The sequence below is a fragment of the Aspergillus thermomutatus genome (assembly GCF_002237265.1).
Source record: "Aspergillus thermomutatus strain HMR AF 39 chromosome Unknown NODE_151, whole genome shotgun sequence".
Taxonomy (NCBI): Eukaryota; Fungi; Ascomycota; class Eurotiomycetes; order Eurotiales; family Aspergillaceae; genus Aspergillus; species Aspergillus thermomutatus.
The window spans coordinates 34,878-62,485 of NW_020798200.1; the positions used below are offsets into that span (position 1 = coordinate 34,878).

Sequence of the window (27,608 nt, forward strand, 5' to 3'; positions counted from 1 at the left end):
TATCTCATACCACAATAACCACTATTCTGTATGTGCTAATTACACATTCCCTCTAAGGTTGCACAAAGCACAGTCCTCCCATTTTCCCTAATTCGTCTCCCGTGCGTCTGCGGTATTTTATATATTGCACAAATCAGGGAAATAAGTTGGTGCGTGCTTAGCGTATGACTAAATTCTGGCATCTCCTATACACACGGAAGCATCCTCCCGGGAACAGGCTACAAACTCGGCTTTCTATAGACCTATGCAGAACGATCAATGATTTAGCGTAATAGCGAGAGGTCAGGAAGAAGTAGTGAATTAGGCCTAATACATTAGCTGACCGGGCTCTAAGAATCATTCTATGTAGTAAAGACTGACTTGTATAGACACTTCTGGCACAGAGTTGCCAAAGAGATGCGAATGAGCTTCTGATAGATGGGTGGCAACTCTTTCCTCTTCCTATGACTATAATAAACAAGCGTGAAAAGACAGAACATCCAAAGTCTGACAGTTAAACCCAAAAGACTGATTCTAATACATTCATCCATAGCCGTATGACCATCCAGTAACGCTGTCCCAGTCCAGTAATCCGTGGAGACGTCCTACACGGGGTGTCGATCAGAGTCTTAGCGCTGCACGCCGGTCCGATTGCCGGACGGTATGGCAAGTTCACTTCTTCTGAAGGAACTCGGCCCTTGAAGTAGAGTTTGGGTCGAGATAGGGTTTCTCTCCAATTCCAGCAATACGAAAGGTCGTTCTTTCTCCCTCGACAACGTCACTAAGCCTTGTTTTAGTCGAACTTCTTCGAATTCGCGGATAGAAGTTGAACTTACTACGTTGGATTGTGATGCACGGCGCGGCTATAACAAGATTGGTTTCGAATTAGTTTGTTTATCACGTATAATTGAGCTCCCACTTACTTATCCCAGATTGCAACCCCGTTGTCGTTCCAGTGTCTACGAATCTGGAGGTCAGAGCTGTCGGTAATCATGCGAAGGACTGTTCTGATGTCAGTTTATGTTCAATGATCATTAATAAAGCATGTAGACTGTTGGCATACAATACTCCTTGAGCAGGTTGCTTTCGTGCTCCGTCATGTCATCAAAACGACCATCCACCAACCCCCAACCCACACCAAAGAGGCCTTTCCAGTCTGTAACCGGATTTGTCCGAACAACAGGGCTGCAAATTAGTCAGTTCCAAGCCCACATAACGCAATGCGGGTTTGGGGAAGAAGGAAATAGAACAGACTGTGATGCGGTGAAATCAAGACCGACATTCTCTGGGTGGCCTCGCTGGATATCCCCATTAAATGGCATTCCCTTCTCCTTGAGTCGAAGATACTCGGCCGCATGGTGAGTAGCTGGTCTAGAATCAGCCATTTCTAACTCAAAGTGCCTCCGCCTAATGAACAAAACAGGAAAGACTCGCCTGTCAGGGTCTCCGCGAACTTCTGCCACGGTTTGGAGAGATGTTCGTAGAGACCATAGGAGGAGACAAAGAGGGTGTCGCCGCCAGTGGGTGGGGCTTTGGCTATCTTGAAGCCGGTATACGCAGGAGGAAACTTCTCATGAGACTCGCTGGGTTGGGAATTTGACGGTTACCATGGATCTTTAGGGCCAAGGCCGGTCAAATTTATCTTCACTTACTCACTGTGCCATCCCCAGCTTGCAAACTTACGGGTACCTGCTGGCAAGGCACCTTGCAAGTCCTTCTTTTGAGCCTAGGAGGAAGAAACATCAGAACTAAGACACCTGGTCTTTGGAAGAAAGTCTACTCACCACGGACGATATAACCAGAATGTCAGGGTCATCAGCCTCAGGAATCCCCAGGTCCTTGTTGCTCTGGATGGAGGAGGCGTGGCGATGTAGGCCAGCTTCTTTAGGGTTCCCGGTCAATTTACCAATTTTCAGGATGAGTCGCTTAAGGTCTGTAGGGGCGATATCCTGATCACTGAAGAAGAGAACTCCGCGCTCAGATGCTTAGATAGAGGTTTGCTTAGCTTGTGCTTTGTATTAGGAAAGACGACGGGTTGAAGTACCGGTGATTGCAAGGTCGTGAACTATCTCGTCATTGTCAATGATGGAAGATAGCTGGAGCTCTGGGTACTCCCTTCCAAGGGCAGGACTGGTCTCAATATACTTGAACTTATCCAGAGCCCCGGAAGTCCTCTGAGGTCGTGGGTAGGGGGAGTTTGATCCGCCAGCTGTCATCATGAAATGGGGTCGGAATGGGTTCTACACTGTAGTCTCAAGTGAACTGTGATAGAGTTCTGTGTTGGTACTATTCAGCTTCACAGCCAAGTCAGAGTCTATCAAGTTGGAATGATATAAGCACACATAGGTGTTCTCCTTACCGCTCCAGGTTCATACCTCTACTGTTTATGAGACAGTGGAGGCAGTAGATGTGGAAGCCAGGGAGTACAGGAATGTAAGGGATATCATATGAGTGGGTATACAAGAGTAAGTGTACTATTGACAAGTGAGTATATTTTTATTCATGATGCTTATAACTCATCAATCTGAGAGCATTATCATGTCTTCCATCTCTTTGCCTATGGTAACTGCATTGTGGAGTACTTTGATAGTATTACAGATAGTTTTTTCGTCCGTATTGAATAAGAATAATGACAGACACATCCTATCAGCATAGTTGACCTGCTGGGGTATAACAGTAAAAGAGTACGTATTTCAGGGGTGGGGTTGCTAGTAGTGACGATCTCGATACTATTGACATGCAGTGTTATGTTGAGGGAGCCAGGTGGCTGTCTTCTCTTCCTCGACAACCTTCAAATGCCACACTCAGACAGCGCAGGTGTGTCGCATAATGCAGTGAATTGCACTAATGCATGACTATTGTAAGTATTCCAGCTCATCCGAGGCGCGGCGGACCCTTGGCTGGAAACGTTGCCGAAGGATGTCGAATGACTTGAAGCCTATTACTTACAGGATTTCATACTCAGACTGACCGCTCGAATGAAGCGGTCAACCTAATGCATGCTCAGCAAACCTCTGCTTCTGAAGATGCAGCTAACAACGGTGGCTTTAATAGCGGATGCATGGGTCATTCGCCCTGTGCTGCATGCTAACAAGGAGAGAAGTTCTTTGATCAGCAAAACCGGTACACAGTGGGCGACAGTATCTAGCTACCTCCTTATTGTCCTTGTTTACTCTGGCTAATTTAAGCTGTCGTCTTCTTTATCTATCTATCTTTAACTCGCCTTTGCCAGGATTATTTTTGGTATAATCCACAAACATCACTGATGACCTTCATTCCATATTCTAATGTGCTTTTAAGTGTAAGATCACACCATGCAATCCTAACATTGTTAATTAAAATGACCCACTGACTCAGAGTTGCTGTCCCTTTCAATGTCTTACAGCTTTCAGCCACCTTGGGTGCTAATGCATCCAGTCACTCCTAGGTGCATTCTCTGTTGAATGCTGCAGCAAGGGAAGGATTATGCTAGTAGATGAGTTGGTCAACATTGTAATACATCATCAATGTACACCATACATGGCTACCAGCTGTCTAGTTCATAGAGTATTGCATCATGCAGAGGGGATATATCGACAGTCATAACGTCATTGCCAGCGTTCTTAAGCATTGGGCAGAAAGACTTTCCATTACTGGTCAGCTTCTGCGGCCATTTGAGAGGGAATGGCCTGCTGTATGCCTGGCTCATATTGATAATATAAGTGTGCGTGGAATTTACATTCCAACACCTCTATGCACTAAGTGAGGTGTTAATAGTGTGAATGAGGTAGAAAGGGAATTGATTGACAGGTGCCTTTCCTAGCTCTACTAATATCAGTTACTCGTGCTCACCATCCATTTTACAATAGTCTAATGCATACCAAGACTTGCACCATTATCTCAAGTAAAGCTCTACTCACTACCCTTGTAGTTGCATATGCAAGGCAAAGTGCCCTATAATGCATCATAGTGGAGTAAGACCATAATAGAGAAGCACAACACCAAGAATAGCTTACTGGGATATGCTGGTGTGTTATCCAAGATGCTCTCTGGTGCGTTATAACATGGCAATAAGGAAAAAGTCAGGAATATCAGTTGGCTACTGCGTACGTACCCTGATTGTCAGAAACTCCGGGACATTGCCTACTCACCACTTCGGAATACCCAATCCATAAAGCCATATCAAGGCCTATTATTGGACAGGGAAATACGCCAGTTTATCATGACAAGCTTGCACATATACTTCGAAAACTGAGTCCGACACTCCTCCATCACTTCTAGTTTTGGCGGTCTGGAAAGACTTGCCAGATCCTGGTAAATAGCTCAATGAGCTGACGCAGGCTTTCTAGCCGCTACTCGATAGTAGCTAAATGGCTGGGCTATGAGTTAGAAATCAGAACTGGATGTACCGGACACTATCAACGCTCTCAGGATGGCTTTGGTCATAATTCAAGATCTCTGCAGTAATTTTCCCGGGTATGTTTGCTTGTATTCCAGCAGTCTTCGAATATATTAATCTAGTTCTAGATAGTATTACCCACAACACACAATCCAAACGGACCTGTTTCAAGATGACAAACACCGATAGTAACAAACGCAAGCTCTAACAAGTAGACAGATAATCAACATACTTTTTCATCAACGCGCAGTCAAAAGGCGGACACTGTAACACCCCCGGATAGGTCGCCAACGCCCGCATGGTGTTGGTATCGTCGTACGTGGGCATATTCTCATACAGCTCCCATCGAGTCAGGCCCTTGTGCACCTTCTCCGCCAGCATGGGAAGTAACGGCTGGAGGCTTGCATGCGCACTCGCCGAGAGCCGCTCAATCCATTCGCCGTAGCTGACTCGTTGCAGCGCGGCGCCGCGCGCCTGACCCAGCAACTCCATGACCTCGCCCATGTCGACTGACATGGATCGCTGGGGCAGAAGATGAAAGGCATGGCCGAGGGAGAACACGCTGGAGGAGATGTGCAGCATGGCGGTGACGAGGTAGTCCACGGGGACGAACTCCTTGCGCTGGTTGGGGAGGTCCGGGTACGAGCCCAGGTCGAGGCTGGCGCGGATCAGCCGGCTGAAGAAATCGTCCGGGTTGCAAGCCCCCGTCCGATGGTCGCCTGTCACGAAGCCAGGGCGGTACACAGCGATGGGGAATCCGCGGCCCACGAGGCGTTGGAGGAGTTGATCGGCGGCCCATTGGCTCTGCGCGTAGCCGTGGTCGTAGGGGAGGGCGTCCAGATGCGGAAGGAGAGGCGCGTCTTCGTAGACGATTTTGGCGCCGGTGACGGACCCCGTTGGGCCGTAGCAGGAGATGCTGGAGCAGTAGTGGAGGCCCTTGAGGCGGCCCGTGACTGCCAGCCGGGCGACGTTGAGGGTGCCGAGAATGTTGGCCGGACGGTGTAGGGAGTAAGGTTGGGTGTAGTTGACACGCGCGCCGAGGTGGAAGATGACACTGGCCCAGTTAGCGATCTCGTGGAAGCGCTGCTCGCCCAGACCAAGCCAGTAGTCCTCTAGCGAGCCGCAGAGAGGGAGCAGCTTGGGCAGGAAAGTGTCGTGCCAGAGATTGTATTTGCGGAGGGCGGCCTGCAGGCGCTTTAGGCCAGTAGCGGTATCAATGGCGCGCACCAGGCAGCCTACCTGATGCACGTCGGGCATCTTCAGCAGATCCGCCAGCAGGAAGGCACCGACGAACCCGGTGGCGCCCGTCAGGAACACGCGGCCCTCGGTATCCCGGCGCCAGTCAATGACCGGCCCCAGAGGGAGCTGAAGGCCATCCGCCAGCTTTGTGTCTGCAATCCAGAGGGAGCTCTCATTGCGCACGGTTGCCATGGCTGTTCCCCGGTGGCGGTCAATGACCGAGGCAAGCTGGCCCAGACTGGAGTGGTCGTACAGGGTGAGAAGAGAGAGCTCCGTGCGCAACTGCTGCCGGATGCGACTGATCAGCAACGACGCCTGAAGGGAGGTGCCGCCGAGGGCGAAAAAGTCGTCGTCGTCTGCGTATTCAGGGATGGGAGTGGCCAGAATGGTGGCCCACAGACTGGTGAGGTGCTCGCGCGTACTCATATCCTTTGAGTTCCCATGGAGAGTGCAGAGATGCTTCTCCCGGCGCTGGTGATACATCTCCTCCAGCTTCCTGCGGTCCACTTTCGCGTGCGCGTTGAGCGGCATTTCCGGGATGACCTCAATATGTGGCACCATATACTCGGGCAATGTCGCCCGCAGCGTCTTCATCGCATCCACCACGGCATCGTCCCGGGGGTTGGCCTGGAGAACCACAAAAGCCACGAGCGTCGAACCCGCCCCGTCCTCCTTCGAATCCATCCGCATGGAAAACCCCTCAGAGAAGTGGCCGGTCTTCATCAGTGCGGCATCAACAGCTGCCAGCTCGACCCGGTATCCTCGGACCTTGACCTGGTGATCCCGGCGGCCCAGGAAGTCATGCTGTCCGTCACGGCGCAGCCGCACCATATCCCCCGTGCGGTACATCCGGTACAGCTCACCGGTAAGGGGATCAACCATTCCAGCAACCTGGATGAAGGTCTTTGCGTTCTTGTCCGGCTGGTTGACATATCCCGGCGACACACCGGGACCGCCCACCAGCAACTCTCCCTCTTCGCCCTCGGCGACAAGACGGCCCTCCTCGTCACACACGCAGCAGACATTGCGGCCGATAGGCTTGCCAATGCTCACTTTGCCCGCCTCCACGTCTTCCATGGTGATCTCGTGGGTGAGACAGTAGACGCAGCATTCCGTGGGCCCGTAGGCGTTCATGAGATGTTCCGGCGGCCCGGCGGTGAGAATCGCCTCCATCGCGCGGAGATTGGCCGCTTCGCCGCCCATGAGGACTACCCGGAGCGGTTGAAACGTCGTGGGACACGTTGTTGCCGCCAGATTGACTAGGGGCGCGGTAATGGCCATGATTGTGATGCCCAGCTGGCGGATGGCGGCTGCCATGGCGGGGATGTCCAGCAGGGTTGCCTTGCTGAGCACGCCAATAGCAGCTCCGCGGACGAGGGCGGTCCAGATATCGAACAGGGCCACATCGAAGCTGGTGCTATTGCCGTGGCCCACCACGTCAGATTTGCGGACGGGGTCGTAGGGAGCGTGATGCGCCACATGGACGATGGAGCGAGCGGCGATCTGCACGGCTTTGGGCTCGCTGGTCGTGCCGGAGGTGTGAATCAGGTGTGTACAGTGTGCCAATCCAGTCGGGGCGGGAAACTGGGCCGCTGGTGTACAGAATGACTTGCTGACTTCGGGTCGAAGCTTGCCGAGAGGAAGTAAGGCGAAGGGGAGATTCCGCTTGCTGTTGGCCTCGTCTACGAGCACGTACCTAGTGCCCAACCGTTTGAGTCGGTTGATAATCTGCTGGTCGGGCAAGAGAGGATCAAGAGGGACACACGTCCCTCCCGCGTAGATGATGGCCACCTGTGTGACGGCGTCCCAGAGCCCATGCTGAACGACAATGCCAACCCGTTCCTCCACTTTGAACGCCTCCCGGGTTAAGACCTGCGCCAGTTCGATGGCTTTCTCATGTAGTGCTTCATATGTCAGGCTTTGGCCCTGTTCATCGACAATTGCCACGGCCGAGGGGTCCTCGACCATCCGTTGATAGAAGAGTTGGCCCAGCCCTTCGTCTCGGGAGACGGCCACATCATACTCAGAGACTGATGGAGTAATCGAACCCATTATCTGATGTTGAATGAGAATAGCAGAATTCTATTGAGGAAGATGAGAAACGGAACGAAGCTTCTTCTGTCTGACTTGAGGCATGCTATGGTCCTTGAACGGCTTCATTTTGTTCCTTCCATGGCCCACACACGAGAGGCGGTACTTCTCGAGGTGAAGCTGACCCCCTTTCTGCTGAACATAGTGCGCACCTCCGATGCTAGATTCCCTTGCATCTTGCTTTGCAATGTGTGGAGGGTGGATAGCCGTCCTGACCCATGGCCAGGTATCACAAGCTTACTGGTTGTACCTTGGTGTCATTTGTCACTCAAAATGTTACAATGTAAGGTATGAGAGCAATGCAGGCGAAGATCAAACTTCATTGTGTTTGGAAAGCATGTGAGCCCCTTGCACAGAGATATTGCATGACAGACGAATTAGGAGCCCATACCCACGCTACCGCAGTTTGAACCGAATGAAGATCATTAGGATGGTCCTCAGGACAATTTTTTAAGTTTGATTGCCGCAAACAACTTTATCGTATTCAAAACCTAATCGTAAGGAGCCCCTAGGCTCGCCCCGACGCTCTCGTAGTCAAAGTTCAGTGTTCATCAAGAACCAGAATGAGGCAACAGTAGGCCTCAGGACAGTCCTGACAGGATCTAGACAGCCGCGTCGGTAGGATGGCAGGCTATGGCCAGGTATCACAAGCTTACTGGTTGTACCTTGGTGTCATTTGCCACTCAAGATGTTACACTGCGCTCACTGGGAATGTAAACCGCAATAAACAATAAATCAAAATAGAGACCAAACACGGAGAGGAATGTATGTACTCGGGTAAAGATAGACCAAGTGCCAAAGAATAAAGACCATACCAAGAAAGAGCGAGCATAAGCAACTCCCCTCACATTGCACTTTGATCTGCCACCACTGTGACAATGGCTGGCTGAACTATGGGTCTACAAATCAGTCATTGTTATAGGATACACAGGAAATGGGCCATGAGTCAGGGGTACTATGCCTTGGATACTGCATAATCAGCCTTGGCTGCATATGCAGAGCTCGTCACCATGAATGACTCTCATCATGCTCCGCACTCAGGCATAGGAATCCCAAGCAGCAGGATAACTCAGAAACACACCCTCACCGCTATTTTTACGCGTGGTCGGTGTTCTCCTTAACTCGGGAGATTCTTCCGTGTCCCTGTTTCGAGGTATCCCTGGAGCAGACAAATCTCGCTCGACCTCAGCCATATCCATCTGGCACTTGCGCAATACTCTGATCCTCTTTCAGTTACAATCATGACCATCTCTACTCCCCTCATCACAGTCTTCGGCGCCACTGGCAACCAAGGCGGAGCCGTTGCCAGATCGCTCCTCAGAAACCCATCCTTCAAGGTTCGAGCTCTCACTCGGAATCCCAGTTCGGATGCAAGCCAGGCACTGGCTGCTCAGGAAGCACAAATCCACCAAGCAGATGGTTTCAGCAGTGAGTCCATGTTGGAAGCCTTCCGTGGCTCCTGGGGAGTTTTTGTGAATATCAACTCGGATGATAAGGTATGTCAATGGCTGGAGTTTCCTGCGGATGTGTATTTGATTGCCCACGCTCACAAGGTCCTCTCACTCCAGGCCTTCAAACCGGATGGTCCCACAGAATTCGACATGGGCAAGACGATCGTGGACGCAGCAGCCCAAGCCGGAGTGCGTCATTTCATCTTCAGCACTGGTCCAGACAGCCACAAGCTTACCGGGGGGAAGGTCAAAATGAGTGCCGGAGACAGTGTGTATTCCTCGTCCTGTGACCATAATATCATAAGGCTAAGGTTCGCACAGTGAAGTACAAGATTGAGCAATACGCCCGTAGTGTTGACCGCTTCGAAACCGCCAGCTTCATCTGCGCTGCCTGGTTCCTCGAAAACTTCCTGTCAAAGGAGGTTGCAGCCATATTCGGTGGTTTCCCCCACCTGCCAGATTCCGAGGGGTATCTCACTTTTGTTGCTCCCAAATGGGGCGGGAAGGAGGACGTCCCCTTCATCAGCATGTCCGATGACTTTGGGGACATTGTGCAGGGCATGTTCCTTGATCCTGCTCAGTGGCACGGCCACGTCATCCACGGCTGCAGTGATATCTGCAGCTTTGAGGATGTTGTATCTGGTTTTGAGAAACTGAGCGGACGGAAATCCCGCTTCCAGCCGCTGCCATCCTGGGAGGACTTTGATACCCACGGGATCCCAGAGTTGGAGGACACAAAAATGATGTTTGGGTTCACGCAGAACAACCAGGGACGATACTTTGGCCCTGAACCGTCTGAGAAGGACACTGCTGGTAAACTCAAGCTGGCGACTGCATTGGCGCTGGGGCGGCCCAAGGAGGAACAGAAGTTGATGACGGTTGAGGAATGGTTCCGAAAGCACTTTCAGTTTCAGTAGACCATGCCTGTTCCTTGCTTAGCAAATATGGATATATCTCCTCATTCAATCAAGCCTAGCTAGTACTTCGGTCTCCCTAATATCTTCCATCTATTCATTATTATGGCAGTCGTATATATTACATATTATACATGACGAAACATATCTATTGAACGTCGTCAGATGAGCTTGATGTGAGGCCATAAAAAGTTGCAGACTTCAGATAGAACAACTCATCAGAAACCAAAGCCCGTAAATCAGGAATCAAGACCAGAATATTGCTCCTGCATGATACTAAGACAGATCACAAGGCTGCAGCGCTGACCGCCACTTCCAGCTTGCCTATCACTGTCATGTACAGTTTGGAAATACTTATGCAGAGACATATAGTGTAAACGGGGTTTCCTTGAGCTATTGATCCCTCTTCCACTTCTAATCTCGTTTGCTCCGGCAATCTAATCAAGTCCTTCCCAGCGCGCAACTACTTTAAGAAAAATGACCGGATCAAACAGCGTAATCGATGTCCTCATCATTGGGGCAGTATGTATTCAACAGTCTCTGTTTGTGAATGAACGGCTAACGCGTGGATGCCACAGGGTCCATCCGGGTAAGAGCTTCGTATTCATATATATGCTACCAACACTGTCGTGACGTTGATGATCGACCCAGATTAGGCGCTGCATTATGGCTGGCGCAATTGGGAATCGACTTTCGCATCGTCGACAAACGATCCGATGAGCCCAGGAAAGGACAGGCAGATGGGTGAGATCCACCTCGCCCGCGTGCACATAAGTAGAGATCACTGATTGAGGCGAGTCACTACAGCCTCAACCCGAGGACCATGGAGATTTTCAAAAGCTGGGGAATCCACAATCAAGTCACCAAACTCTGGGAGCCGGCGACGCATGAAACGCTCTGGTACCGAGGGCAGGATGAGAAGCTCACGAGGACGGATCGGTACCCAAGTCAACCTCCTCCGGGGGTTCGGTGCGTATCAACCAACATGATGAAGCACGGCTTACTGAAGGGACGCTCTAGGTGGACACATGGGACGCTGCAGCAGGGGAGTGTGGAGGAGATTATGAAGAAGCGAATCTTGGACATCTCTGGGGTGGCTGTTGAATACCATACATCTCTTTGTGAATTGGATATCGATACCACGAAGCTTGACACTCCAGGGGCTTACCCGTGTACCGTCCTACTTCAACAACAGCATGGAGAGAGCATCCAGACCGAGAGAATCCGGGCTAGATACGTCATTGGAGCGGACGGAGGAAAGTCCATGGCTAGGCAATTGCTAGGCATTGAGATGCATGGTAACAAAGGCTCGTCGATCTGGGGCGTCATGGACTTTGCCGGGAGTTCGGATTTTCCCGAGTGAGTGCTTGCTGTGGGCTTTTGTGATTGTTTTATATACTGAGAGACAGACTAGCTTCGGAGCGACATCCATCATCCGCAGTGACATTGACGGATCGGTGGATTTTGTTCGCCGCGAGGAAGGGCTGGTACGGATGTACGTTGAGCTTAATAAGGGGCCAGAAGGAGAACACATTCGCAGAGAGGATATTACCCCGGAGCTCATTATCCAAAAGTGCCAGTACATGGTTCGACCATACCAGGTGAGAGCCATCGCTTGTAGGGACTTGGTTGCCGGGCTGCTAACGGTGGTCGTGATTTCTCCATCCAGCTAGAGGTCCGCCATTGGGTCTGGTAAGTTTCTGGACAGGAGAAACAAGGACGATGCTGACCTCCATCAGGTGGTCTGCATTTACAGCCACCCAGCGACTGAGCAGTGCAATGAGCAAAGGCCAGCGTGCATTCCTGGTCGGCGATGCTGTCCACACACACTCACCTGTCACCGGAATGGGAATGAACACGAGTATCCAGTACGTGACGCCAATCCTCAACAAGACCAACACTAACAGAGCAAGGGACTCGTACAATCTCGCCTGGAAGCTCGCCGGCGTCATCAAAGGACACCTGAACCCCAACGTCCTCATAACCTACGACACCGAACGAGGACCCGTCGCTCGGCAACTGCTCCAGGCAGACCGAACAACACTTGAGTTATTCGATACCAAATTCGGCCATGAATCTCCCTCCCTGCTGGCCCGGGCAAATGAGTTACGGATCTTCCTAGCGGGCCGTGGGATCCGCTACGCCGATACGCTCTTGACATTGCCCTCGACGCAAGGAATAGGCTGCTTCGAGCCCGGTGAATGCCTCCCGGAGTTGGCGATTACCAACCACGCCACGGGGAGAACTGTCCATCTGCACAATGCTCTCAAGGCTGATGGGAGCTGGTGCATGGTTGTCTTCGCGGGAAACGTCTCCTTATCCAGCCAGATGAAGCGCATACACAAACTTGCGAAACAATTGGAAGAAGCGCGAGAGGCTATTTTCGGACTACTGGATGCATTACTCGTTCACTGTGCGCAATGGGATGCAGTGGAGCTCGCGAATTTTCCTTCTATGTTTTTCCCTTCCCATGAAGCTACCGGCCGGGACTATAGCAAGATTTACATCGACGAGGGGTCTCTATATGACGAGGCTGGGCTGGACCGGAATGATGGTGGGCTCGTCCTGGTGCGTCCGGACCGGTACATTGGTTGGACTGGAGGGCTAGAGGAGACTGGTGAGCTGAGGAGATATCTCTCCCAGATTTTCCAGACTGGATCCAAGGAAGACCTGCAGCTTCTCCCCTGACGCATTGTTATGTACGAGGAGATTGGATGTCACGCTGTGCCATGGTTAAATTGTGGCAATGCAGACCTAGATACGGTGTGATAGTCAATCTGCATTAGCGTAGATCCTCCTAAGTTTCATGCAAGGGACAAAAGACAATGCCTCGATTCCAGTGAAACCAGACGAGAGCGACGGATGCGGCTACTCTTGTCAATGTTTTCATGCCCAAGATATATGATATAAACTAAACAGTGGACAAGACTCAGCCAAGGGATACCCGATGATGACTTGAATGTGGTATTGTTTCTCGATTTCCCAGTGCAGATCAAGGATTGTAACAATAACCTTCCCGTTTGTCGTCAAAATGCTATGTTTTTGGTTCTTGTGGCTCCTGGTGGCCTGGGGTCAGGAATGCACCCCTGACACCCGAGCAATTCGTCGAGAATGGTCAGTTCAAACACGGCAATCACATGAGAGGCTACATGACAGTCTGACAGTCTACCAGGGGCTCTCTCTCCAGAGACGAGCGTCTCGACTATATCAACGCCGTTCACTGTATGCGAGAAAAACCGCCAATCCTGCCAACGGAGCAATACCCTGGTGTCCGGCATCGAATGGATGACTTTGCAGCGTATGGATCTAGACCAATAATTGGGCATCACAAGGAAACCTGACACTGGCAGGACTCATATCAACTACACACTCAATATCCACCTAAGCGGGATCTTCTTTGGCTGGCATCGACGGTTTGTCTGGTTGTGGGAAAAGGCGATGCGGGAGGAATGTGGTTACCAGGGCTACCAACCGTAATTCCCCTTTCTCCTTCAAAAAGATCAGTTGATAATGATGATGACAGATACTGGAACTGGGCACTCTCCGCCAACAACCTATCCGCGAGTCCACTCTTCGACGGCAGCGACACCTCGTTCTCCGGGGATGGAGATCCCCTCGAGAATCCCAGCCCAACGATGACCCTGGCACCCACAAACGTCACCATCCCCAATGGCTCCGGCGGCGGATGCGTCAACACAGGCCCGTTCGCCGGCATGGTTCTCAACCTTCCCGATCTTGATTCCGCCCCAGGCGACGTATTCCCAGACAACGCCTTCGCCTACACCCCACGCTGCCTAACACGTAACCTAAACTCGTTTATTGCACAATCCTTTACAAGCCAGACGGATGTTGATCGCCTCCTCTCCTCGCCGGACATTGTGTCCCTGCAACACAACATGGACGTCAGTGTATGGCCGGAGCTCAGTGAGGCGGGGATCATGGGCCCCCATGCCGCAGCGCATATGCAGCTTGGCCGGGCAATGGACGATTTCTGGACCGCGCCGCAGGAGCCTGCGTTTATGCTGCATCATGCAATGGTGGACCGGGTGTGGACGCTGTGGCAGGCGCAGGACCCGGAGAACCGCCAGTATGCGTTGAATGGGACCAGCACGATTGGGAATGCGCCTACCACGCCGGACGTTGATTTGGATACCCAAGTTACGTGGGGGTTGCTGGGCGGAAATAGGACTCTGCGGGAGGTGATGAGTACCGAGGCGTATGAGTTTTGCTATGAGTATGGTGATTAGACTCGCGTATATCGTGCCCATTCACTCAGCAAGATCTAGAAGTAGAAAATGATACGTGCTTGACCGCCACGCAGTAGATACATCAAGGCCTCCAGGCAAGGAGGAGCCAGAGCGTGTAGATGCTTTATTTGTAGCACTTGGAAAGCACCCAACCCATCAACACAGCGTCTTCTCTCTCCGCCACTCTGATTCTGCACCTTCCACGAGGCACACAATGACCAAGCACAATCACTTCGAAAGCTTCGAGCTCACGCCGGCCGACTACTGCTTCCCCATGTTCTACGCGGGATGTACAATCTCTTTCCGGTTAACGCGTCCCGAGAGCGGAGTCTTCATCCTGCGTGCGGCGGTCGATCGACTGACAGCCCATCTCCCCTTTCTGACGGGGGTCGTGGTGCCCTCGGTGGACAAAGTCGGGGTGATGGAAGTGCAGCCTTCTCCTGGCGATGCACTGGCGTCACACACACCGACTCCTCTCTGCACCGTTCAGCAGCTTCCACATCTTCGACTGCCATCCGAATCAGATTCATCGCACCAGAAGAATGTTGGGGCGTACGACCGCAATGCAAGCCTCATTATGGCTCCTGTGCAGGTTGCCGCATCCCCTACGCACCATCCGGTCGTACGTTTTCAAATCAATGTGCTAGCCGACGGGATCGTCTTCGCGCTATTCGTTAATCATATGGTGATTGATGGGACTGGGATCGGCACTCTGCTTGAATCGCTAGCCGCTTGCTGTAATGCAGCCCCTTACCTCCCGAGTGACACTGCATGCGAGGCTACTACGCGAGCATACCTGGCTACACTTGAACGAGAGCCTGGCAAGCTGCCAGCTCAGACTGGTTCAGTCGAGGCTGCCGCGTCAACCGGGCACGAAGAGGTGCATGATGCGTCCCTGCTTGACTACAACTTTTTCATATCGGCTGAGAAGGTCCACCGACTGCGTCAATGGATCCAAAAGGCGAGCGCCGAGTCGGAGCAACCCCCTGTGTCTGAGGATGACATCCTCACCGCCGTCCTTTGGACCTGTCTGAGTCGATTCCGCTTCCACCCGGTGCGCCAAGGGGAGTCTGGCTCTGCATGTATGCTCCAGCGAGTAGTCAACGCTCGCCACCGCTTGAACCCGCAACTGCCCGCTCACTACCTAGGAAACTGTTTCGTCATGCTGAATGAGTCCCTATCTACCGCAGAGCTGGGGCCCGAATCTCAACCCAAAACAGAAGAAGAAGACTTTGCCCGGCAGATCGCCCCTGTCGCCCGCCTTTTGAGGAAGAGGCTCAACGACGTTGACGACCGCTTTGTGCGAGACTATCTCTCCCAGTTTGCCAAGGCCAACGACTGGGCCAACACCTCTGTCCACGAGCCCGATGTGGCGGTGACAAGTATCCGGCGGCTGCGGGTCTACGAAGAAGACTTTGGGCCTGTTCTCGGCAAGGTGGTGGAATTTGAGATGCTGCCGTACATGAATCCCGAGGGTGTTTGTACCATCAAGCCACGTCGTGGGCCTCGGCCTGCCTGGGAAGTCGGTGTGACGTTGGGGAGGCAGGATATGGGCCGTCTTCGGAGCGATGCGAGGTTTCGTTGGTTGGTGGAACGGGAGTCTCCTCTGCGGATTTTTGAGCCTGTGCTATAATTTAATGCTGTTCCACGTCAATAATAGAACGCATAAGGTTGAAAAGTGGAAATTGAAATACGGATGTCGTTACCAGTCTCATTTCATACTTGCTGTCGAAGCACTGTATCTTTGGTACCAGATTGTATATTTTATGCTTGCTTGTCTTGCCTATTCTAGTTAGTCTTATTTAACCAGAATGTACATAACTTCTGGTCTTGTTGCTCCTTACATAAAAATTCATATATATTTATAGATATAGCATGAATATGTCCTAGTTTAACCTCTACATGCTTAGATTACTAGTGTAACTATATTATTATATTATGTATAATCTGATAGTTATGAGCCTGGACTGCTAGAGATATCAGAATATTATTATTTTCATATGATTTAAGGGATATACTCCCTTCCCTGAGATCTTAGGTTAAATTAGAAGAAACTATGTAATTAGATTAATCTAAGAGATTGCTCCTGAGTAGTAAGTAATTAATAATTTACTAAGGCTACTTCTTAGTAGTAAAGAATAATCTAATAGGCTACTTCTTAGTAGTAAGAATATACTAAGAGGCTGCTTTTTAGTAGTAAGATATAAACTATAGAAGATAATACTACTATTAATAAGGTAGTGCTTATACTAATATTAAGAGAGAACTACTATGCATAGCTCTAGTATCTTAAACTAGCTACTAAATAGCATAATATCTGGGAGCATAATATCTGGGAGTATATTAATCTAGATAGTATAGCTATGCTAGTAGAAGAATAGGAGGTGCCTTAGTAGAAAGAATATATTAAAGATAAGAATAGAAAAAAGATAAGAATAGAAAGAAGACTGCAACTAAGATAAGTATAATAAATATAGATAAATAAGAATTATATAAGCTTATAATAGATAAATATAAAGAGAAATTATAGAAGAGAGAGGTTACTATATCTATAATAATATATATTACTATACTTATCTACTAATCTATATTAGTCTATATCTTGCAGTAGATAGCTAGTAAGAAGATGCCTTATAAGATCTTAAAGAAGTTAAAAATATAGTATAGCTTAGATACTAGTACTAAAAAGATAGAACTATATATAAAATATAAAGCTACTTAATAAGTACTAAAGAATAAGTTACTATAGGTAATCTAGGAGTAGCTTAGGAAGCTAGAAACTATCTACTTTAAAGCTATAGAGGTTAGATTAACTACTATTAAGGATAGTATAGATACTAAAGACCTCTTACTTATACTCTAGAAGATTAACTAGCTACTATACTATTTACTTCTCTTATAAAGAGAAGCTAATAAGATAAAGATAGGCTTTATAAAGATTCTCTAGAAGATCTAGAATAATTAAATTACTAGGTAGATTACCTAATCTATAAATAACCTCTCCTTTACTACCCTATAAGATAATAAGTAAGGTAATCCTAATAAGAGAGATATTAAGAAATATATATATAGTAGACCCTATAGAAACTAGCCTAGGTATTAGCCTAAGATATACTACTATCTTAATAAAGAGAAATACCCTATAGATTAGAAACTATATCTAGAGGTAATAGAGAGAGTTAAAAAGAACCTTAAGAAACTAGAGATATATATATTTATAGAAGAATTATTTAGAATAGATAAATTAATATTTAAAATACCTTCCTTCCCTATCTTAAGTAGTACTACTACCTTAGGAGGTGCTAAGGCCTTAGGAGAAGATTATATATTTATAGTAATAGGTTTAAGAATACCACCTATATTAGTACTAGTGACCCCTTCCTTACCTAAGATATTAACCTCTAAGATGATTATTCCAGGCCCTATAAGCATAACTAATACTATATCTTTACACCTAGTAAATATAGTATTCTCTAATATTAACCTATTTAAATCTATTATTATAGATACTAGATCAACACTATATATTTATAATGACCTAGATTAGATGATTAATGTCCATAACATGAATCTAGGTAACCACATTAGTATTAGTAATATAAAGGTGTTAGTAGAGAAATAGGGTAAGAGATGGGTATATAGCACTAGATTAGATGGAATAAGAGTATTAATACTTCTTATTTAGATAGCTTATATCTCTAGAATACACACTAATATTATCTCTCTTATATATACTAGAGAGGCAGATATTTATATTAATATAAGGCTCCTATAGCTCATAGAGAAAGATAGTAGTGAATTCTACTCTATAAAGATTTATTATAATCTTATAATAGTTAACTATATTCTAATAAAAGAAGCTAACTATATCTTTACTATAATTAAATATAAGTATACTAGATCTGCTATACTAAGAAGCCTTAAGGATATAAAGTAGTAGTAGTATAAGTATTTTAGTTATCTTAATTATACGGCCCTATATATTATACTAGAACTAGTATCTAGTATAGATATAACTAGATTACTACCCTCAGAGAGAGGTATCTATATGATTTATAAGCTATCTTATATACCTAAGTAGATCTTATGCTATTTAATAATTAGATATACTCTATAACTGTTCTAGAAGGTCTACTTTAACCTTATTCTACTAATAGAGGGTATAATAGCTATAAATAGGTTATATACTTTCTAGATAACCTTATATAGTTATATTTTATCTATATATATATAAAGAAGAATAGGTGTGTTAATACTATCTATACCTTCTATAATTATATTAAGGCTTAGTAGAATCTACCTATCTTACTATTCCACTATAATAATAAACAGTCCCTAGGAGGTGATATATAAGATCTAGTAAGAGGAAAGGGTATCTAGGTTAACTAGACTATTATTAATATACTAGAGATAAATAGACCTACTAAGTAAGTAGGTAGAATATTAATCTTATATATATAAGTAATACTCCTAGAATTAAATCTATCTTACTCTCTGTATTTAGAAGCTTATAATGCTACTAATTAGATACTAAATTATACCCTAATTAAGGTTAATAGAAGATAGACTACTCCTATAAGTATATTAAATAATTTACTAGGGTATAAGATAATTAAGCCTGATACTTTAATAATTTATAAGTTTAGTTTAATAGTATTCTACTACTATAATAGTATACTAAGACTTAGTAAGATAGAACTATATATAATAATTAGATACCTTATTAGTTATGAATCATCTAATATCTGGAAGATATTTAACCTAAAGATATATATAAACTAGGTCTTCTATATACATAATATAGTGTTTAATAAGATGAGAAAGTATAATCTAGATAACCTACTATTATAACTAGGTATTTAAATTAGGTTCCCTAACCTACCTACAGAGGTCTATGCCTTACTAGAGGTCTATAAACTAGTTAATTTATAAAATATCTACTATCTAGAGATACTAAAGGACTGTATTAAAGGTTAGGTTAAATACCTTAATATTAAACCTACTAAGGATGTTGCAAATAACATTATAAGTAATATTAAACTAAGCATATCTAACCACCTAGTAAGTAAACTAATTAGTAGTAAGTAATTAGAATTCCTAATAACTTTAGATCCCACTCCCTTACCTAATTAACCCTTGCTTAGCACTATCTTACTATCTCTAGGCCCTGATTTACTAGGGTAGAATAGCTTAGACCTTACTCTAGCAGCTCTAGCTAACTAGATAATACTAAGGAATTATTTTAGCATGCCTGGGGGGTTCCCTGACCTAGAAGAAGAAGATAGTGCTTAGGTATATACTCTAGTAGGGATACTACTATATATATTATAGGTACTAGCTATATATTAGATACTACAGATTTTACTATAAAAATACCTAGAAGGTACCCTAGGGGCGCCTTTAAAGGTCCTAATAAGAGATGAATTATTAAGCCTGGATTTATTAGGAGGTGAAAGTAATAATAATCTTAGTATAATAGAATTAGACCTTATTAAACTATTTAATCTATACTTAGTAAGAAATCTAGAATATCTAGAACCTATATCTATAAGATCTCTACTTATAAAGAGAGCCTATATTAAGTAAATAATACCTTTACTACTATATACACTAGTATAACTACCTAAGAAGATATAGCTTATACTAAGCCTGTTATAGATTCTAGAAGGGAAATAGGAGAGGAAGCTAAGATAATCTTTTTATATTTAAATATTATAACTGCCACCTAATTTATATATAAGTATATACTATATGTTTATGGCAGGGATGCATAAGAAATAAGAAGGGTTTAATAAGCTAAATAAAAAGCCTTACTAAGATAACCTTCTACTACCCCTAAAGAATTAGAAAAGTATGTAATACTATATATTTAAAAGTAACTAGATTTATACAGCTAAAAAGGAAATTAATAATCTTATAGCCCTAGGCACCTATAAGAAGGTAGATTAACTAGATAATATCTTTATTATACCTCTTAAATAGGTATTTACATATAAATTTAATAAAGAAGGCTATGTCACGGTGCTGCCGTGGAAAGGAGTTGGAACCGCTAATGAGAAATCACGTGAGCTTAGGAATATCTTCACCGCACAATTCCAAAACCTGTTGAAGCTCTTTGAGCTACGTCCTGTCTATAAAGCCCACCTATACCAGCCTGCCCTGCAGCCTGAACAGATAGATAGAGATCACTGTAGCCAGCCTGAGTGTCAACTACCTCATTAACCTACTTCCGTTTACTTACGAGCCTGCACCTTGACAGGCTATCTCTTAAAGTTTAAAGCACATCTCTGTATTAGGGGGGACCTTTAACCTATTAACTAAGATAATATAGTAGCTATAACCTTAGCTATTAAGCTCTTTAGAATAGTAATATCTCTTATTACTATATTTAACCTAGAAGTTATCTAACTAGATATTATTAATACATTCATCTAATCTGATCTGGATAAGATAGTATATATAGGATTAATACTAGGTAGATATAAGTATAGGAGAGTATAGCTCCTAAGAAAATCACTATATAGTCTATACAGATTACCTTACCTTTAGTAGAAGAAGCTATCTACTACCCTGATATAACTAGGCTATGTGCTTATACTAGATAAACTATATCTCTTTATAAAAGCTAGTACTACTATAGGGTAAGATAATCTAATAGTAATGTTCTTTATAGATAATATCCTTATTTTATACTTCCAGACCCCTGGATTAAAGGAGAAGGCAGATTAATTCATCTAATAGCTAGAGGTTAAATATAAAATTAGAAACCTAGGCCCTGTGCAGTGGTTCCTTAATATTTAAATTATCTAAGATTATATAAATAGGAAGCTCTGGCTCTATTAAGATGCCAATATTAAGTATATTACTACTAAGTATAATATCTTACCTAAGAAGTTCCTAAAATTACCTCTTCTATATAAGAAATTAGTACTATTTATAGGCATAGTATTAAGGTAGGAGATATACTAATACTAATAGCTTATTAGATTAATTCTCTATCTAACTATTATTACTAGACCTAATATTACACATATAGTAAGTTCCTTATCTTAGTATCTTTCTAACCTAGGTTAGCAGCACCTTAAAGTAGCTATCTATCTAATTAAATATCTTATTAGAATGAAGTAGTATATAGTTAAATTTAATAGTGCTCTAGCACCTACTAGGGAGGTATTTCTTACTGCTAGTAATATCTTACTAGTAGATAATCCAGACTGCTACAGCTCTGAGGGGTATATTATAAAGCTTTTTAGAGGTCTAGTTAACTGGTAAGCATCTTATTAATATATAGTAACTACCTTATCTACTAAAGCTAAGCTGTTAGCAATCTCTGAGGCAGGGAAGCAACTTTTCTAGTGGAAATATATATTTAAAGCCTTATAATTTAACCCTAAGATGGACCTTTTCATCTAATGTAATAATAGTCAGACTGTTATGGGCTAGGCTGTAGAGAAACCTATGACTAGGTATATACAATAAGAACTTGCTGAAGAACTAGAATAGGGGGTCTGTGGGCCTGGATAGAAATATTTGATTATGCATCATAGCTAGTGAGAGGTTATGTAACTTAGGCTATTAGTTTATAAGTTACTTTATATTATAAGTACTAGGCAGCATGAGTATATTATAGGTCTTACTTATAATATTACTCCCCTCCCCCTCTAGTATGTGCTTCCTATGCTTCTAGTATAGCTATATCTATAAGATTACTAGCTAGCTCCTATATAGGTTACTAGTATCTAACCTATTTAATAAGTAGTTCCCTTTACTAACCTCTCCTAACCTTCCTGATGTGTTTATCTAATATATATTCTACCTAATATTTATCTTCTCTGTCTATGAGCACTGTGGGTAGTTAGTAATTATTATAATATTAGCTTAGGAAGGGATTATTATCTATAGGGCATAGTAGTAATACATAGAATATATTATAGATCTCTAGTAGTGTATCTAGCTAATATATATATAATCTAATAGTCTTAAGAACTATAAATTTCCTATGTTATATATTAAGCTTCTTACTTAGTTAGTCTATTTAAATATTATATAGGTCTAACCAGACCTTTAAACCTACTATGTACCTAGGAGTAGTATTCTAATAATAATTTATATACTCCTTAGCTCTTTATTATACTGCAGCTAGTTCTGCTATTATTATCTTTAAGGCCTCTTATATCTTAATAATAATCTATTTATCTTATTCTCCTAGGGTCTATACTATCTTACTGTTTGCACTGCTATCTAGCTACTTAATTTCTAGTAGTTCTATATTATATCTATAGTCTAAGAAGAATAGGCTAATACTAATGCTTATAGCATTATAACTATTTACTATAAGTCATATTATAGGAAGGAGCTTTACCTAGTTTAACTATAAGTAGTTTTAGAAAGTATGGAGGTATAGTTTAATTATTATATTTATCTATTCTATCTACCTATTAGTCTATAGGTAGTATGCTATAAAAAGCCTTTATTTAATGCTAAGTAGCTTATAAAATTATTACTATAGTTTACTAATAAATTATAGTCCTCTGTCTGATATGATAGTACTAGATATACTATAATAGCTAATAAAATACTGTATTAGTAGCTGTGTAATAGTTATAGTATTAGTATACTTATATAGTACTAGTATAACACCCTTACTTAGCCTATTACTAATAACTATAAGGTCCTTATACCTATTAGATACTAGTAGCTTTATAATAAAATCTATTACTATCTTATACTACTTATAATCTAGAATTAGTAGTAGTTTTAACAGCCCTTAATATCTCTCTCTATATATATAATTTATGCTATACTTATTATAGTTATATATAAACCTCTTAATATGTATAGAGATCTCTAGCTAGTAGAAATTATATGCTAGTATTATATATATTTATTCTGATCTAGGTGACCTATTAATATTAAATTATAAGTTTCCTGTATTAGTCTAGTTTATAATAGCTTAGAATTAGAGACCTAATAGCACCCTTAGTAAAGTAGATATCCTATAGGGGAGACTTTATATTCTATAATTAATACTTACACGCACAGCTCTAGTAAGAACTAGGTTATACTAGCTTATACTATAGTTATTAACTTCTATAGGTGCTTATTAGCCTGTACTATAGTAGCCTAATGCTCTTCTAATAATAGTTAACTAGGGTTATTATGTACTACTTTAGTAAGTATTAGTTAGCTTACTACTAAGAGTAGAGGGTCCTTTATAACTAGTCTGCTTAGGTTAATTATTATCTTTTTATAAGTTATAGGTGATTATTATTATTATTAGGCATATCTTAGTCTCTTTATAATAGTGCATCTAGCCTTATGGCTAGTTTACTAGGCTAATAGACTAGCTAGTAGTTAAACTAACTAAGTAGATCTAATTAGTAAGCCTATTATTTATTTAATTATCTTTAAACTATAAAGTACTCTAAATTCTTATAGTTAGTAATAATATTAAATCTTAGTAAGCTAATTAGTTCTAATTCCTATTCTTTAAGTATATTAATAATAGTGAGCAGCTTCTTATTATAGATCTTATAGTTATACTTAGCTAGTATATTCTTCTAAGAGTAATATATATAGGGCCTCAGTAGACTATTATTATTATATTAGGATATTACTATATCTATAGCCTAGTTAGAAGCATCTATCTCTATAACTATATCTTAATTAGGGTTAAACTATATAAGTATTAGTATAATAATAAATATCTTCTTTAGCTACTTAAACTATTATATATATTGATCTATTTATTTGAATAGTATACCTTTATATATAAGAGCTATAAGTGGGTGTACTATCTCTAAGAAATTCTATATAAAGTACTAGTAGAAGTTTATAAAGCCTAGAAATAACTGCATACTATATACTAAGGTAGGTATCTACTATTCTAGTATAGCTTTTACCTTCTTAGGGTCTATATATATACCCTTACCTGCTTTAATAATAAAGCCTAGATACTTAGTGCTCTTAACTTTAAACTTATATTATTAATATCTAGTTGCAGGCCTACTTCCTATAGTATCTAGTTAATATACTATTAGAAGGTGCTTAGTATGTTAGCTATCCTAAAGGGGGTGACTAGCTATTTATATAGGCTAAATTAGGTTTAGAATGCAGTTAGCCATTTATTACCTAGTATAATATAAATCTTATGGAATGTAGTAATAACATCTAGCTTAATAAACTACTTTACCTTTATAATATATTCTAATATCTTATTAATTAGTAGTAGAGGATAGTAATCTTTCTTTATAAGAGTATTTAATGCTTAGTAGTTAATATAAAAATATAGGCCTTTACCTAATTTATATATAAGCAGCATAGGGGCTATAGCTAATAAGCTACTAATATATATAAAGTTCTTTTCTAGCAGCTCTATAAGTATTTTATATAGTATAAGTAATTCTTTATATAATATACTATATAACAGACCCTATAGGGGCTCTGCTTACTTACTATCTAGACCTTTAAGTAGTTTAATATAGTAGTCTACCCCTAGCTAGTATAGTAGTAGCTTATTAGCTTATTTATAGCTAAAGGCTTCTAGGTGCTTATAGTAGTATATAGGTAGCTTAGTCTTAGGGTTAGTATACTACTTTACTTATAAGGCCTTATTAATATCCTTAAGGGTGACTATAAATATATATACCCTTTATACTATTAGTAATTCTATATAGTAAACCCTTATATAGATATATAATATACTAAGAGTTTTAGTTTATTCTCTAGGCTCTCTACTATAAGGCTATTTATAAATTAAATATAGGGTCCCTTTAGGTTAATTATAGCTTTCTAGTACCTTATCTATAGTAATCCTAATATTATATCTACTCTATTAGCTAGCTTAGAAATAATATATATATAGATATAGGGTTAGTAGTTGCCCTTAATATCTAGTAAGAAGCAGGCTATCTTTATAATAGTATCTCCTTCTACACTACTATAGCTTTCTAGTTAGATTAGTAAAATTTTAAATTACTCTAGTTAATATTTTCACACTATATATTCTAATATAATAGAGTAAGAGGTACACCTAATATCTATTAAAGAATTATATATAAATATTTTATTAAGAATTATAGTTACTAGGAACTCTAGCCTATTAAATAGACTTATATCTTCTAAGAACTATTTAAATCTCTCTTTTATATTAATCTTCTCTTTTATAGGTAGAATAGCATTATTACTAGGGTGCTATAATACTAATTATATTAACTATTTAACTAGCCCCTGTATAAGTCTTTTTATAGGGACTACTCTTTTTCTAATTTATTACTTAGTTCTATATTATCTTTAAGTATAAGGGCTACTATATTTATATAGGTGATCTAAGGTGCAGCTATATAGGGGTACTAAGTAGGGTTATACTAGTAGTTATATACTATATAACTAGATATACTATAATATAGGTATGAACCTTCCTACTACTGCTTAGTTATCTTAATATTATCTATCTACTTTATATAATAGCATCTATAAGTAAGCAGCATGGTTAGTTCCTAGTCTATAGTATTAGTATTACTAGTAGGTTAAGTAGGTATAGTAGTAGTAGTAGCTATATAGTAGATAGGTATATCTATAGTAGTGCTAATATATGCTTAACTAGTTTAAGCCTTCCCTTTCTAAACTAAGTATTTCTTAACCTACTCTTTAGCTTCTAGCCTATCTATAATCTCTTAGACCTAGTAATAGTAGGCCTTAAAGGTTTCTTTCTTCTTAACTATAAGTAGTAAGGCTTATATCTCTTAGTTAATTACTATATTAATATAGCTCTTCTTTACCTTATTAAGGAACCTATAGCTATCTACTTCTATAATAAGCTAATTTATGTCTATAAGTATATCTTATATTAGCTAATTTAACTAATATAGTGCCTATAGTTCTTATATCACCTACTCCTGCTAGTTCTTATCTAGGAAGAGCAGATATATCTAGTCTAGTATTATAGCTAGGGTCTGCTTACCTATCTTAGGGTCATCTATATAGGTGTTTATCTAGGGTAGTATAGCTATATTAGCTACTCTAGTTAGGTATAAGAAAGCTAGCTAGGTATGGTTATAAGGAGAACTAATTATCTACTAGTTAATCTATAGCTTAGCTTATAGCTTTATATAGAAGGAGGTATATTATACCTTATTAGTATTATTATAGGAGGGAGGGTTTAGCATAATCTACTTTATCTATATTCTAGGAGCTTCCTATAGTTAAGGCTTAGTCTACTACTCTTAAGGATTAAGAGGTATATTCTACTAGTATATTATCTTAGATTCTAGTTAACTAATATAGTTTAATACCTACTCTAGCATATTTATAATGCCTGTAGCTAGGTCTATATTTCCTTCTATATTAGTATCTATTATATACTCTTATTAGGTTCTAATACTACTTATTAATTCTAATATTAATTTGCTGTTTCTAATATTCTAATATTCTAATATATTTATCTATTCTAATGTATACTGTATAGTTATTAGGTGTGTCTAGTAATCTAATATATCTACTAATATATGTTTCTAATAATTCTAATATGCATTTCTAATAATTCTAATATGCTTGTTTTTAGATGATAAGCAAGTTCTAATGTTATGGGCTAGGCCATAGAGAAACCTATGACTAGGTATATATAATAAGAACTCACTAAAGAACTAGAATAGCGGGTCTGCAGGCCTGGATAGAAATATCTAATTATGCATTGCAGCTAGCGAGAGGTCACATGATCTAGGCCATTAGTTCATAAGTTGCTTCATATCGCGAGTGCTAGGCAGCACGAGCATATTGCGGGCCTTGCTCGCAACATATATTAGAAGTATTATTTATAGCTTAAGAATAGCTTCCTATCTAGTAGCTAGTAAAGATAAGTTATATAAGGTATGAATCTAAAAGGTATAATACTATTATCTTTATATTCTTATAAGAATTTAAAGGTAAGGTAAGAGCTATAGCCATTAAATATAAGAATATACTTCTCCCCTCTCTTTATATAACTATTTATCAGCCTAATAAAATATTAAAGCTATTTAAATACTAATTTATTAGTAATCTAGCTATTTAGTAAGGTTCCTATAATTATATCTAGTAGTAGACCCTTACTCTTATTAAACTAATACTCTATAAAGATGCCACCACCTTTAAAGAAGAAGAAGAATAGGTTAGAAGAATAAGTTAGAAGAATAGGTAGGAACCTACCTTTAAAGATAAAGAAAGGGTCCATCTACTAGCTATTAGTAGTAATATATTTAATAACTATAATATTCTCACCTCTTTCAGCTTTAGTAAGATCTAGATAAGAATTTTTTAAACTAATTATGTT

At 41.9% G+C, this 27,608-nt stretch overlaps 5 protein-coding genes across 5 annotated transcripts; 3 read left to right on the forward strand and 2 right to left on the reverse strand.

The window, feature by feature from the left end:
• Window positions 1-651: 651 nt before the first annotated feature.
• Window positions 652-2,195, reverse strand: CDV56_104606 (TauD/TfdA dioxygenase family protein; the record flags this gene model as incomplete). The annotated part of the gene is made up of 9 exons (XM_026758225.1): window positions 652-760; window positions 816-842; window positions 903-981; window positions 1,043-1,164; window positions 1,234-1,345; window positions 1,396-1,562; window positions 1,632-1,705; window positions 1,764-1,963; window positions 2,024-2,195. The coding sequence occupies 9 exons, from the start codon at window positions 2,193-2,195 to the stop codon at window positions 652-654; spliced, it is 1,062 nt and encodes a 353-aa protein (XP_026612892.1).
• Window positions 2,196-4,561: 2,366 nt separating this feature from the next.
• Window positions 4,562-7,648, reverse strand: CDV56_104931 (non-ribosomal peptide synthetase; the record flags this gene model as incomplete). Its single annotated transcript, XM_026758550.1, has 1 exon — window positions 4,562-7,648. One exon carries the CDS (start codon window positions 7,646-7,648, stop codon window positions 4,562-4,564), a length of 3,087 nt encoding a protein of 1,028 aa, XP_026612893.1.
• A 1,280-nt stretch (window positions 7,649-8,928) lies between these two features.
• On the forward strand, window positions 8,929-10,055 carry CDV56_105277 (NmrA/HSCARG family protein; the record flags this gene model as incomplete). Its single annotated transcript, XM_026758896.1, has 2 exons — window positions 8,929-9,406; window positions 9,460-10,055. The coding sequence occupies 2 exons, from the start codon at window positions 8,929-8,931 to the stop codon at window positions 10,053-10,055; spliced, it is 1,074 nt and encodes a 357-aa protein (XP_026612894.1).
• A 474-nt stretch (window positions 10,056-10,529) lies between these two features.
• Window positions 10,530-12,740, forward strand: CDV56_105409 (uncharacterized protein; the record flags this gene model as incomplete). Its single annotated transcript, XM_026759028.1, has 8 exons — window positions 10,530-10,574; window positions 10,631-10,641; window positions 10,704-10,796; window positions 10,860-11,021; window positions 11,073-11,411; window positions 11,467-11,653; window positions 11,722-11,744; window positions 11,792-12,740. 8 exons carry the CDS (start codon window positions 10,530-10,532, stop codon window positions 12,738-12,740), a joined length of 1,809 nt encoding a protein of 602 aa, XP_026612895.1.
• A 343-nt stretch (window positions 12,741-13,083) lies between these two features.
• Window positions 13,084-15,932, forward strand: CDV56_105598 (uncharacterized protein; the record flags this gene model as incomplete). Its single annotated transcript, XM_026759217.1, has 5 exons — window positions 13,084-13,166; window positions 13,225-13,350; window positions 13,403-13,525; window positions 13,576-14,291; window positions 14,374-15,932. The coding sequence occupies 5 exons, from the start codon at window positions 13,084-13,086 to the stop codon at window positions 15,930-15,932; spliced, it is 2,607 nt and encodes an 868-aa protein (XP_026612896.1).
• Window positions 15,933-27,608: the final 11,676 nt, after the last annotated feature.